Genomic DNA, 14,994 nt, shown 5'->3' on the forward strand with positions numbered 1-14,994 from the left:
CGTATCATTCGTTTCTTTCTGGTGACTTCACCTTTATCAAACCAGAGTCAAATCCAGGACATAAACTACAAACAGCCTCTAAATGCATCTGTCTATAAAACCTTACGCTAAAGGACTTTATAAACATGAGAACAAACAAAGCCTTCTGACCGGCCCGCCTCCCTTTGAACGTAACGGCCGCACAGCATGGCATCCGCTTTTTGATGTCACTGTCACCAAACAAACACGCACACACACGCCATCCTACACACAGCCCTGAAGGCACACGCACAGACTCGGGCCGTGTCCTGGCCCTTCACTTTGATCCCCCCCTCCCTTCTTTATATTCCTTATGAGTTGTCAGAAAAAGGCCCAGTGAATCAAGGGGCAAAAGATCAAAGGCCAGACTTTCTAATAGGCCAGCATAGAGAGAGAGAGAGAGAGAGAGAGAGAGAGAGGAGAGAGAGAGAGAGAGAGAGAGAGAGAGAGAGAGAGAGAGAGAAGAGAGGAGAGAGAGGAGAGAGAGAGAGAGAGAGAGAGAGGAGAGAGAGAGAGCAAAAACGCATTCAGCCATATTTGTGAGGGCCAATTTGAGTTTTAACCACCGGAGTGAGGACATTTTGGCTGGTCCTCACTTCTTCAGTGATGTATCATAGATTTAGGACTAAGGTTTAGGGTTAGGATAGGTTAAGGTAAGGGTTAAGATTAGAGACGTAGCTGTTGGATAAGGTTAGGGGTTAGGGAATTAATTAAGACAATGAGGGGCCTCATAAGTAAGGAACAATAAATGTCTATGTGTGTGTGTGTTGTGTGTGGAGAGAGAGAGAGATTTTGTGTGTGTGTGTGTGTGTGTGTGTGTGTGTGTGTGTGTGTGTGTGGAGAGAGGCTTAGGGACTATATGAGAGAGAATGGACAAGTTTGCAAAGATGGGAGACACACACACACAAATCCACAGTGACTCAGAGGAAGATTTTCAAAACAATCAGTCATATGAGCTCTCCCCCCCCCCCCTCTCTCTCTCTGTCTCTCTCTCTCTCTCTCCTCTCTCTCTCTCTCTCTCTCTCTCTCTCACACACACAACACACCATACCCACATGCCTCTCTATTCTTAACATCTTCCAACCACTTTGAAGTGGAGCTGAGGAGGGGTTCTAGTGACAGGTTTTTAATCAGTGCTGACCCCAGAATGCAGTGGATCTGATAAGCTGGACCCACCCTGACCCCAACCCAAACCACTACACAACCCCCCCCCCCCACCTCAGCCCTGGCCAATGGCCATCTGATACAGCTGCTGGCTGGCGTGGCAGGTCACACGCGAATGACCGGTGTTTCGTCACAGTTTGACTGACAGGGTGTGAGAAAATGAGGACAGGAAGGCTGTGTGTGTGTGTTTGTGTGTGTATGTGTGTGTGTGTGTTCCTGTAAGGGCTGAATTTCTTAATCTTAAATTGTGGTTGAATTGCTGAAAAAAAAATGGCAGAAGATGCATCACCTGGACTGATGAGATGATGCCTGCTGCACATCTGCAGTGAACAAGACCTGGTATTTTAGTATTTTACCTGTTGTTTTTATCTAAAGTGCATACATATATAACATACTAATACTTGTGCAAGCGCACCAAGTATGGAAACAAAATGTTTGAGGTGCACTAAAATATATTCCACATTAAAATTGATCACAGATGCAGTTCAGTCTCAATCCATCCATCCAGCGTACCTTCCTTAGTGTCTTGTTGTCGTCTTCGTCCTGCTGCTCCGACTCCGGCCTTGTTTCACCTCCGCCATTTCCTCATCTTCCTCCTCCTCCTCTGCTGAGAGAAAGAGAGAGACGGGGAGGAACAGATGAAGGAAAAGACATACAGTAATAGTAATCAACAGCTGTGACAACGATCCTTCACCTCCCACCCATACGGCTCGGAGCTGACCCCCACCCACACTCCTGCAGTAATCACTGCCAGACCTGCAACGCTACACCTGACCTGCTGACATGAGGTCTGGATGGTTCTGTAAGCCGTCTTTCTCTCTCTCTTTTTCCTTCTTTCACTCTCTCTCTCTCTCTCTCTCTCCTCTCTCTCTCTCTCTCCGTCTCTCTCTCTCTCTCTCTCTCTCTCTCTTCTCTTCTCTCTCTCTCTCTCTCTCTCTCTCTCTCTCTCACACACACACACACACACCGGTTTGTGCGGGTTTGTGCAAACTTGCACCACATAGCACAACAGGACTTTCCGTGACTGTGTACTTGGCTTCTGGGCCAGTGACACGTTCTTTTCAGGACATGCATATGGCTTGAGGGCGGGAAAAAAAACAAATAAATAATAAAATCACACGGAAAACAAGCCCACGCCCATTTCCATGTCATTGCTCCAGCCGCTGCTCACATGGTCCACATGTGTGTATCCATGCTGCTGGAATTAGGGCACGCACTCTCCCTGACCACACACACACACACACACACACACACACACACACACACACAAAACACAGAAATGACTGAGTGACATGCATCTTCAGCGCTCTCTCCTAACCATTGACCCCAAGCAAAGCAATCCAACTGTGTATGTGTGCATATGTGTGTGTGTGCGTGCGTGTGCGTGTGTTGCACGCGTGTATAAAAGGGGATTCCCGCACAATTGTACACCGCAATTATCCTAACCCCCCTTCCCCAGGAAGCGACAACTCAACACATGTATTTGCACTGTGAGTGAGAAAGAGGGCTACTGTCCACATAGACACCTGCTTGCCCAATTTTTGCCCCCCCCCCTTGACACAGGCTGTGTGTTGGTAACCCTCCACCAACCTCTCCCTCCCGCCCCCTCCAAAACAGATGTTGAGAGAAGGAGGCCCCCTCCAAAGGCCTTTTAACACCCCTGACACTATGACCAGACACCTGCAGCCTGCCAACACTCTACACCACACATACACACAGAGACTCACATGGGGGCCCTAACCCACGGTGCCAGGGGTGGCAAGGGGTTAACTGGCGTGGGGTCGAGCTGACAACAATCACTCAGTTCAGAGGGAGGAAGTGACTACATCACACCCTCAAGGACGTGTCGTGTCACATGTGTGAGGGTGCACGCTCGCACACACAAACATGCACACATGAAGTCAGGGTGTGTTTAACTCGGTGGGAGTATGCCCCGGGGCATTGTTATAACCACTAGCTGAAGGACCTCTCTTGGCAGCGGATGAACTGTCCATTTATCACTACTACTTCCCCCAGCACTTTACGAACTTACTGCTGGTAGATGGTGGGAAGAAGAAAACGAGTATATAAAAATAAACGGCATCAAAATCAGCATCCGATGATGGGACTCTATGACAAAAACATCGAACACTTGTGAGTCGTTAAACCTGTGACATGCAAACATCGCAAAGAGGAAATTCTGGTTGCGGCCTAAATTTTTGGGCTGTTTCCTTTTTCGTTTGTTTTGCCCTCCTCCTGTGCATTTATCTCTACGCCCCTTCCTCAAATGTTCTCTTTTTTTGATGACAAGTATAATATTCTGATGTACGGACTTGTTTGTTTGTCGACTGTGCATGATAAAGGAACTGAGACTAAATTAAAGTCATCGTGAGGCAGCGCCCGGCCAAGTCGGTGGTGTGAGCCAAACACCACTGACCCAACAGTACAGAGGCGAGACTGATGGGGCGGGCAGGCGGACCGCCAAACTAGCTTCTTCTGTGAGCTGCCAAAACAGCGAGACATATAGGTATACCCTTCACCTCTCACTCTACTCCCCCGTCACCTCCATCACCCCCCCTCCACCCACCCACAACACACAATTCTGTTTTCTTTATCCGTCTTTTATGTGCATCTTACATTCTTCTCCATGTCGAAATGTAGGGGCTCCTCTACAAGCGTCGAGGACTGGAAGTGTTAAGTGATAGCGTGAGAAATGCGAAGCAATCCACTGGAGATGAGGTCGTGAAAAAAAGCCTACTGCTCCTGGAGAAGAGTTGAAATCTGGTGCAACATTAAACTCCCGTTCTACTCTATTCCATTCACTTGACCTTAAGTGACTGGTCCAGTGGTTGGAATGTGTGGTGATAGGGATGGGAGGAGGGATGGGAGGAGTGTAGGGGAGAAGAGGGAAGAAGACGAAGAAAAAAAAAAAGACCACATTGAGGATACGTTCAAACCGTCAACCCCTGAACCACAGGACTCTGGAGCAAGGCAGTATGATTCATGGCCTATGGGTTACCTCACTGCAGGGTGACGGTCCAACTCCTGGATGAACATACTGCTGGGGAGGCGCCAATGGCCATGTATCAAGTTGTTCTGTCACCGTCCGGTACCGAAAATATCCCAGCTATTTCCTTCAGAGGGAAGTTTTCAAAGATACTTTTTTTTTTTTCCTGTGTGAAGGAAAAGCTGTATTGCGGCGAAGGATTCTAGAAAATGGGATTTCGGAAGGCTACATATTATAACGTAAAAACATCATATGTAATGCATATGCAAACACACTGGTGCCCACGCAAAAGCCGCCGACAGGGATTCATGCATTATCAATGAATCCTGAGATGTGCAACAAAAGCAAGAGTAGTAAATGAAAAAAGAGACAATCTCAGAATCCTCTGTGTGTGTGTGTGTGTATGTGTGTGTGCGTGCGTTAGCCTGGCTGCCCAGTAAGTGCCTCCAACTCATTCCAGCCATGGGATGTTTTCTCTTTCCACCTGCCGCTTAATACCGTGCCTCACCGTGGGACAACAGGGTTAACTGGTATCCTCCCCCTCGCCGCTGGTGGGGGTCCCACCTTGATGAAACTCGGCTTGGGGGGCTCCATCCTTGAGGTAATGATATCCTCGGTAGCCCCGGGCCCGCCGCATCTGGCTGCCTCAATCTTCCCCCTGGCTTCTTATTCACGCTGGCCAGGCCCAGTCAATTCAGCACAGCCCAGCAGGTATGTGGACACAGAGATTCATAGACGGGAAATGCCAAATGCTAGTGTGCATGCACGCTCAAACAGGCCCACACGTGCACGCACACACACGCCCGTGTGCAAGCTCTAACTCATATTTACTCTGCCCATAGGACAGAGGAAAAGAAATTGGCCAGCAGGGGCAAATGCTACTAAATACTGCATCTCAGGTGATTAGTGGCTTAATGCTATGCTGCCAGTGGATGAGGCCATACTTAGCTGAGATAAATCACCCTTCTAAACGTAATGGTTATGTGCTGTCATCAGAAAACGAACAAATCTGTTTAGCTGCGAGAAGGTACATGTGGATTCGTGAAGACCAGATACACCGCTGCGCATGTCACGTGCCATCTTAATAATCTCAGACCATATTAAATCCAATGGACATTTTGCAAGCTGCAAGCTAACGTAAGGAGAAGAATTCATTTAAAGAATGAATATGTTTGTGGATATACTGCATGTTTCTGCTGCCCTTCGTCTTCTACATACAGCTAAGTGCCAGGGAGTGCCAAGACAATAACGTGTTAGCATGCATTCCTTTTAACAGGCATCAAGAGCTAGCTAACTCTTTATTCCAGTCCCACAACAAGTGGTGGTGCTACTATAATATGCTAGTGCGCGCTTGGAGCGATTGGCGCAGTTATCAAAGGGCTTCGGCTGAAGAAGGCTGTTTGTGCCACCACGCATGGGTAGTAAGCCAGCTCTATTTTAACATGCACAAGTATTGTATATGTTTTTAAGACTTTCACCATGAAATGGCCATCTGAATACCTTCACCACACTTATCTGAACTTCCGAGCACTCCGGACCTTTTCTTTCTGAAGGAAGCTTTGACTGTGTGTTTGCGTGAGAGTGAGAGAAAGAGAGAGAGGGAGGGAGGCAGAGAAAGAAGAGAGAGAGAAAGAGAGAGGAGGAGGGAGAAAGAGAAAGAGAGAGAGAGAGGGAGAGAGAACCTGGAGAAGGATGACATCTCTGAGGGGAGGATGAGACCTGGCCACAGTTGTTATCTAGTCTTTTATCCGGGCCAGAGCTGCCAAACCTGTGACTTATAGCTCTGGTGGTATGAGGTGATTACAGAACTGAGTCAGCCCATTCACACCAGACCTGCACACAAACATGTGCACAAAGGCGAGCGTTCATAATTCCTATAGAATTACAACGGTGTCGGACACAAAGATGGTGCAAGATATAGATATGAGCGAGCGGAGGTGGGAGAAAATGAGGGAAAGGGACACAAAAGTACTTCCTAAAGAATTCCAAAAGGATTTTTCCCCATCCCACGCATTGGGAATAACCCTAAAAAAAAAGTCACATACACACACACACACACACGCACACACAGACAGGGTGTTCGCAGGGGTTCGGGGAGGTTGTGTGCTGAGTAGTGTTCAGACCACAACACAGGCCCTGTGCAGAGGAGGAGGAGGAGGCCAACACGACTTGAAAGGCTCCTCTAATGTGGCCCTGGCACGACACATACACACAGACTGCATTGAGACAAATACTTGCTATACACACACACACACACACACACACACACACACACACACACACACACACACACACACACACACACACACACACTTGCCCATCCATCCAATTTATCTCTGTAGATATTACGGATGACCCGCGGCGTCATAGGGGAATTCTCAGTTTTATGAGCCTACCTATGGTAACATAATCTGTTACCTAAGCAGGGAAAAAAGGATTTATACAACCACACAGTTTATGGGTTTGAACTAACGATACAGGTCTGGAATAATATCACTCAATCTTTAAAACATAACACGGTATATGATAGACACCCAGGAAATGTCCTTTGCCACGTTGAATTCATTTAACTCGGCTAATGTTATTTTTCATGTCCCCTTTATTCGAAGGATGGAAATCAATTCGTGGGAGTTATAAGCTATAAGAAATTAGACTTGTAAAAATCTGTCACAAAAGAAAATACTGGCTACTTTGGCGAGTCAAACGACAGTGAATTGTAAATTGGAACAAGAAACAGTGGCACTAACGTGCACCGTTTTTATTTTGAGGCCTCGAGGAACCATAAACTTCTTCACTGCGAAGCCAAAACTGAATGAAGGCTACACTAAATGTAGCCTCTTGATCTGCCTGGGACCCAGTCTCATGTAAATGTGAACACAGCCTTTTTTATTTACACCACGCTACAAAGGATTGCGCCACAATTTTGGAGGGGGTCCTGATCCCATAAGCTTTCAATGAACTCTGCTCCAAATTATCATTTTAACGGGCCCACTCGTAAGCCCATCGCCCCGTAATGACAACTCCGTGTGGACAAACAGGGCCAGCGTTCACTAGGACTCGGATAAAAACCACGAAACTTCGGATAAAACGCTGTTCACCACTGCCACATTTCAAGAAATCCTGTTACAGAGAGAGTTCATATCAGGTTGAACAGCGGATCGGTGGAGGGGGCGAACAATAACACCGTGCAGTCAGCGATGCTGTAGACTTTTCTCCTCACAAGGTGAATAGTAAGCGTTTGATTTACACTGCAACCAGAGAGAAGACAGACTGGGTAGCAGACAATGAGCTGGAGACGGAGGTCCACGAGGTTGTAATTTGTTACTTGGACGCACCATTCACGGAGCACTGATTTATCAGTTCAGTGAAACAATATGATGACTCCCAAGCTCACTTCTTTGGCTCTTTGACTATCACGAGGCCCCAGAAGTGGGCAGGATTTGAGAGGTTTTCCCCCGAGCAGGTACGGCTGCATGGGGGATCAAACCCGAACCCTCTGCTGGAGAAACGACCTCAGCGGCCACGGAGGAAACCCATTTCGGTAATCGCACACTAATTATCATATCAATCAAGTGCAAGGCTTAAAATCTTCTATGATTCATTATGTTACCATGGCAACTCCCCCCCACACAAATGTAGAGGCGCGCCCACGCACGCACGCACACACACACACACACACACACACACACACACACACACACACACACACACACACACATACGGAAAGCAGTATCACATAATAGTATTAAGTCATACAGTAAGTAATATGACCCACAAGGCTTATACCCACAGGATGATTTATTTTAATTTGTCTCCCCACCACACTTCCCCAAACTAATCAAACACCGTATGTGTGTGCGTGTATGTTTCTCATACACATGCACACAGTATGCACACATGCATGCTCACACATAAACAGTTTGCATTAATTCAGCCCCTAAAGGCCTTGGGGGGGAGGGGGGGTCTGTGGCCAGCTCTCTCTCTCTCTCGCTCTCCCTCCACCTCTCTCTCCCTCAGCTAGGCCTGGCACCAAACCAGACCCACATCTTTAAACTAAGCCATCAGGCTACGCCATGCCATGCTCCATGCCTGCCGCAAGTCACTAATTAAAAGCCATGACTTCAAACTTTCCTAACTGTCAAAGACAGAGAGAGAGAGAGAGAGAGAGAGAGAGAGAGAGAGAGAGAGAGAGAGAGAGAGAGAGAGAGAGAGAGAGAGAGAGAGAGAGAGAAGTGCACATACACACAACAACAAAAAATCCCTGCTGTGGCATGGATTTACTTTTCAACACGTCATCTTAGCAGGAATTTGTGTCAATCAGAAGTAGAGGTGTGTGTGTGTGTGTGTGTGTGTGTGTGTGTGTGTGTGTGTGTGTGTGGTTCATCATATAGTAGCTGCTTTTATGCGTTTGCAGCTTGGATGGCGATGGTGTTTCATTTTGTTTTGGTGAATGATGGATGGCGAGATGGCCGGCTAGCACTAACAAGATAAACAAGCGCTTGGGGTTTGTGCAGTTTACAGGTTTGACCCCTTCTGGGGATCCAGGGATTGGATAATCTTACCAGATAATAACAATAATGGCACTGAGCAACACTGTGAATCAAATATACAAACCCAACGCAAACCCTCCGACGCAAAAGACACGCCGGCTTTCAAGACAACAGAATTGACCAATTAGATCAGATTAGGTCTCGAGATGTCAACTTCTAAAGTTAACACATGTTTGAGATTAATTGCAAAACGGTTAGCTCCAATTACCATTATTCAATTTAAATATGATAATCGTTCTTCATAAAAAAAAAATCTGAAACGTTTGGCACGTGAAAGCCTTGGTCTGTGTGCCAAGAGTGCCCCCTGCTGGAGGTATATAGAACAACACACAACACTGCAAATAAGCCCCGATACCGGATTTTTAGCTTAGACGTGTAGTTAAAAAAACCGTGAAAACGATCTTGAAATAAAAAAAGGTATAAAACTGATTGTTGGGTTAATAGCATGTTGTTATTTACAAGCCTGCTCAAATCAAGGACATACTGTGGTCGTTCAAAAGCAGCTAGCGTTACAAAACTGATTTCTTTTCCTGGCAGGGCATGAAAGTTGTGTTGTCAAGCGACTATGAGCACAAAAATAAACAGTCGAAAGACGCAAACTAGTAATCTAGAAGGGTTAGATGCAGCATATAAAAACACTGGCTGACAATGTTTCGCCAAACACCCCCTCCTCCGCACGCACGCACCGTGCGCGCACGCAGGCACGCACCACGCGCGCGCGCACACACCTCAACACCCTGCAGAGCTCAGAAAGAAAAAGGCAGGCTACAAAACGCAAGCTGGATATGGCAATGAACTGCTCCCCTTTCAAATGAAACCCCGTGGGAGTCAAAGAGATTTCAGACGGCAAAGCAGACCACCCAGGCAAACGTTCCAGACCCACTGTTGTTTTACATACGTATGAAAATGCAACGGGGGGGGGGGGGGGGGCACATGTCAAAAAGTCAAGTCCAACAAAATACTAGAAGGGAATAGAAATATTTGAAAAGGAGGGGGAGGGTCTACATGAAACCGTATTCCTTCTGCTCCGTAGCACACATCAGATGGCAAATATTATTTTGGATGATGGCCATTTTTGCCGGGGAGAGAGACAGAGAGAGAGACAGAAAGAGATAGAGAGAGAGAGAGACGGTGAGAGAGGGAGCGACCGAGAGAGACCGAGGGGGTGTTCATGTATCTTATTATACGGTGGTCATGGGGGAAAATTGCAATCATCTGTGAGTCACTTGGAATATGGTGTGCACTGTGAAAGACATTATTTTTTTTTCTCTGATACCAGGCGTATTCCTGGCTTTTGACTAGCGTGGCCATTTTGACAGAGACCACTTGGGACCCCCGCATCAATTTTGGGAGTGAAACAGGAGTTGAGGCTGTGCCCTTTTGAGGGTGAAGACGATGAAAGCCAAGCTCGAACTAGTTTTACGGAAAGAGAAAAGGAGAAACACTGGCCGATTATATCTGACTGCAGGAAAAAGATGAGGGAAGATTAAAATAGTGAGCCAAACTGGATCTAGTGTGTGTGTGTGTGTGTGTGTGTGTGTGTGTACACATGCATTCACAGCACATGTGCATCTAGTTTAAAATGTATCCCAATTAGTGGGAATCTCAATGACAATTCTCTTCCTGGGGTCCAAACACTACACATATAAAAAAAAACGTTTCTCACATCCTCGGGAGACTCTGAGAACACACACAGACACACACACACACACACACAGATGCACACGCATACAAGCACACACACACACATATACACGCATGCTCTTGGTGCACGTGCACACACAAACACACACACACAATGTGTGTTCTGGTCTGCTCGAGCTGTTGTCACAGCCTAGCTGGAACAACAACAATGTCTGAGACAAGCACTTCCATATGTTGGTACACAAAGACACACTTACTTGTGGGCACACACACACACAGACACACACACACACACACACACACACACACACACACACACACACACACACACACACACACACATATAAGGAACCCTCTGCTCTCTGCAGCCTGTCTGTCAGGGCCTCTGGTCCGGTCTGACTGACACCGGCCCGGAGGCTGAGCTACTCATTTATGATATCTTAAAGGCAAGTGAGCTTTGCAGGACTGGAGGCGACGCTGAGGAGGATGACATGAAAACACAGAACCTTAAACCTGCGAAGTCGTGAGCACATTACATGGTGTTTGCCTTGGCCTACTGGTTCACGGAGCCCCCTAACACCCTCGCGGGCTCACATGAAGCAGGAAAAGGCTAACAACTTCCCAGTCCATTATCCTGCGCGCTACTCTGGCCGTTATGACCGCGTTTAAAATATGGGGAGAAAAAAAAACACAACAACAACGAAATAGCGCTACTTACTTACAAGCCAGCCTAGTAAAAGTAACCCAGTAGGAAAACACAACAGGGATCGTTTTCCAAAACATGACACGTTTTAATAATAATCCTGGAGGACTCCGTAAAGAGTCCTGGGGGTACTGTCAAAGACATAACGGGGCTTCAGATGCTGAATCTAAAGGGTTTCGGAGCCAGGTTCTGACCCAATCTAATTGGATTTAAATCCTGAAGGTGATGGTGCGGGTATGATTTCTGACACGCCAGCGGCCGCGTCAGGACGTGTCAGCGTGCCTGTGACATGTTCAGAGGCGGTGGGGGAGAAGGAGAAAAACTACACAATCTAACCGATCCAGTGTGCTGCCAATGACCATAGTCATTTTCACAAATTTGCAGCTTCTTAACTGCTTCATTATGAGATAATGAAACATTGGAGTGGGCGCTGTGTGTATGTCAGCGAGCTACTGTATTGAGTGTGCACGTGTGTGCTTGTGTGAATAGATTCGTGTTTATGCTTGCTTCTTATTATTTGCTACGCTTATGTGTGAATGTGTTGGACATCTATACGACCGTTTATGCATGCCAGTGAATAATCGTGCATGCGTGTGTGTGTGTGTGTGTGTGTGTGTGTGTGTGTGTGTGTGTGTTTGTGCGTGCTTGCGCGGGTGTTCAGCCAGTTCGTATTTTCAATTTAATGCTTGGAAATGGGTTTTCTTGCAATTAGGGGTAATTACCAGTCCACCACAAGTCAAGAGAAAGCCACTCACTGCAGTAAATATACTGAAGGGGTGAATCACTGAACTACTGTATACTCACCCGGCACAGACCTCGAAAACTAATGGGCCAGAAAATAGTGGACAGGACGGGCCGAAAGACAGACAGGCAGACAGACAGAGAAAAAGAGAGAAAGAGAGATGGGGATAGATTGTTGCACACATACACACATTTTTTCCTCATAGTAAATACCTAAAAAACACACAAACACACACACACACACACACACGTACACAAAACTTATGCACAAACTCTTGACCCTGTGAACTTTTGACCCTAGCAAGGGACTTACCAGAAGGGTAACACCCACACCTAAACATACACACACACACACACACACACACACACACACACACACACACACACACACACACACACACACACACACACCAATTTGTGGTTCACTCCCTATTACTGCTGTAATATCATCACTGTTGCAAACAAGTCACTCAGAGGCCCCGGGTCCTAAATCCCATTCCCGCTCCGTACCGTCCTCTCGCCTTTCCCACTCCTTGCATCCTTCATTTTGTCTGTAATCTCAGGTTTCTTTTACTTCTCCCTCCCTTCCTTTGTTTCTGACCATTCTTTGAACCCACATATATATATATATATATATATATATATATATATATATATATATATATATATATGCGTGTGTGTGTGTGTATGTATATATATATATATATATATATGCGTGTGTGTATATATATATATATATATATATACACACACACACACACACACACACACACACACACACACACACACACTACAGCCTATTATGGGTCATTTAAGGCTCCACTGAGCGAAACCAATTTACTCTGGATTGGGCCAGGTTCATGCTACACACCCACACCCACCTGCACCCACGCATACGTGCACAAACGCAAGAAAAAATGCCCCTCACTCCTAACCAATCGCATTATCTTTCTAAAATCTCTCTCTCTCTCTCTCTCTCTCTCTCTCTCTCTCTCTCTCTCTCTCTCTCTCTCTCTCTCTCTCTCTCTCACCCACACACACACATACACACAAACACACACGCAAGTCTTTTTATAACTGAAGCTAATAGTTGTCTTCTGATTGGGATCAGTACAGCGTAAGAGTGTGGTTTTCCAGCATTCTGCCCTTCCCTCTGTTCATGGCCATGTGGGTTTGGCTGGACATGAGAATGGGTGAAAAGAGGGAGCGAGCGAGCGAGAGAGACACACACACACACAGACGGAGAGAGAGAGAGAAAGAGCGAGAAATAATAAAGAGTGACTGTCTACGTTTTACTGAAACTGTTTGGAAAAGGCACCGGCTCTCGCCCCTTCCTGCCAGGCATAACCATCGCCTGTGCATGTGTGGCGTGGTCGAGACTTGGCTCAGCAAATTGGTACCTTTTCTCCGTCAGGCTCGCTGGAGAGAATGGAACTGGAACGTTTCAACTCCAGCGGTCACGACATCGATTTTAACGCCGGGTTCACGGCCCGAGCGAACCTAGAGGAAACTGCCCGACCCGTCCACCGGCGCCTCCGTTTAGATCGCGTAAATATAACATTTTGTGTCGTTTTAGGAAACAAGATCGCCCCGTCATGAACCGTGAATTTAGGGATTTCATTCGGCTGAGAGTTGAGAGGTCAACCCCCGCCCCAGACACACACACACACACACACACACACACACACACACACACACACGGCGTGCACATACATACATACCCACACACACACACACACACACACACACACACACACACACACACAATGGGTTTGACCTTAATTAAATAGGTTGTTATCACACGCAACGCTAGCCTGTCCACCATCCTCCTGCTATGTTGTTAAATAAAGTGTGCAGTCTGAGCTACAAGCCTGTCCATTCATACCCGTTATGAGGGCAGTAATGTCTGGAGCCAACCGTGACTGGGGCTAATCCGATTGACCGACACAATGGACACTCAGGACAGACAGATCACTGAGTGGGCAGTGGGAAAAAAGGATCCCACATAGACAGATACACATGGCGATTACAGAGCCGGGGGGGGGATTGCCGGTGGAAGTGAAAACTCATCTCGTTAAACAGTTTAAATGAGAGTCAGTCATACAGACGCGGGATGGGAGCTGTAAAACACAAACGCTGATGTGAAAGACGAACGTCCACACATGCGGACAAAGACAAAGTCAAAACGGAGCAATCAAATTTGACCCCAACTGATTCGATAAGGACGCACTCCACACACATGCCTGTAGCGTGCACACACACACACACGCACACATGCCTGGAGAGTGCACACACACACACACCCCAGGCAAAAGGGCCAGTGTGGGAACCGGGAAGGTCATAAGTTCATGGAGATGATCCACCCCGAGAGAACCTCAGAGTCGTCCGTGACTGGATCAGAAGACTTCCTGGCCATGAGGAGGTGACAGATGTGCCTCCGCTCCATTCTTGACACTGACAGCATCAACATGAAACTCCTTCCTGTATCGGCGAGGGAACCGCTGAGTGAATCAAGCTCTACTGAGGCTTCACAGAGCTGACAGGAAGTCATGTAGCCATATCGGTTTTTTTTCTCCGAGCAGTAAACATACACGGGCAACTCAAACCCACAACTGATGGGCGACATGTGGCCTCTATAATAAAAGTCACACCAGTTTGTAGTGGTGCGGTCAGCTCTGACACAGTCTTGACAGTTTTATCGATGATTAAAATGCACTCATCAATCCCCAGCAGGAAGTGGTCCTTCTCCGCTCAGACCTTTCTAGATGGCGGGGTCATAGCAGGTGACGATTCAGGCTCTTGCTCAGGGGAACTTGGGCAGGGCAGATGCTTGGCAATACTTGGCCTGTATCCTGAACAAGCCGTACAACACCACTGCTAATGTGCTCTAACAGAAAACGCACCAAACCTGCACTAAATACACACATATAACCCTTCACATGACGCTGTGCAAACGTGGATGTGTTTGCAGAAGCACACACACATGCACACACACACACACACACACACACACACATACATTTCAGCTACAGGAGGTTTCTCCAAGGCACCGTACACATCTCAGACATACCAGCGCCATTAAACCACAGAAATGCTCCCCTGTTCACCCCTGCAGGCCAGCCAGCTGTGTTTCTGCCTGTTTTTATTCATTCATTTTTCTCCACCTTCTTTTCCACAAATGTCCATTT

The 14,994-nt window shown here is 47.0% G+C and overlaps 1 protein-coding gene across 2 annotated transcripts in view; it reads right to left on the reverse strand.

The window, feature by feature from the left end:
• LOC130129018 (cytoplasmic dynein 1 intermediate chain 1) overlaps nucleotides 1–14,994 on the reverse strand; it is a 74,615-nt gene that overhangs the window by 49,666 nt on the left and 9,955 nt on the right. For both annotated transcript variants that reach the window (XM_056298812.1, XM_056298811.1), the window contains 2 exons: nucleotides 1,739–1,789; nucleotides 994–1,038 (listed from right to left, as the gene is read on the reverse strand). In XM_056298812.1, coding sequence (XP_056154787.1) covers nucleotides 994–1,038; nucleotides 1,739–1,789 — 96 coding nt within the window. The remainder of the gene's footprint in view (nucleotides 1–993; nucleotides 1,039–1,738; nucleotides 1,790–14,994) is intronic.

Source organism: Lampris incognitus, chromosome 18, assembly GCF_029633865.1.
Source record: "Lampris incognitus isolate fLamInc1 chromosome 18, fLamInc1.hap2, whole genome shotgun sequence".
In the NCBI taxonomy this organism is placed as follows: domain Eukaryota; kingdom Metazoa; phylum Chordata; class Actinopteri; order Lampriformes; family Lampridae; genus Lampris; species Lampris incognitus.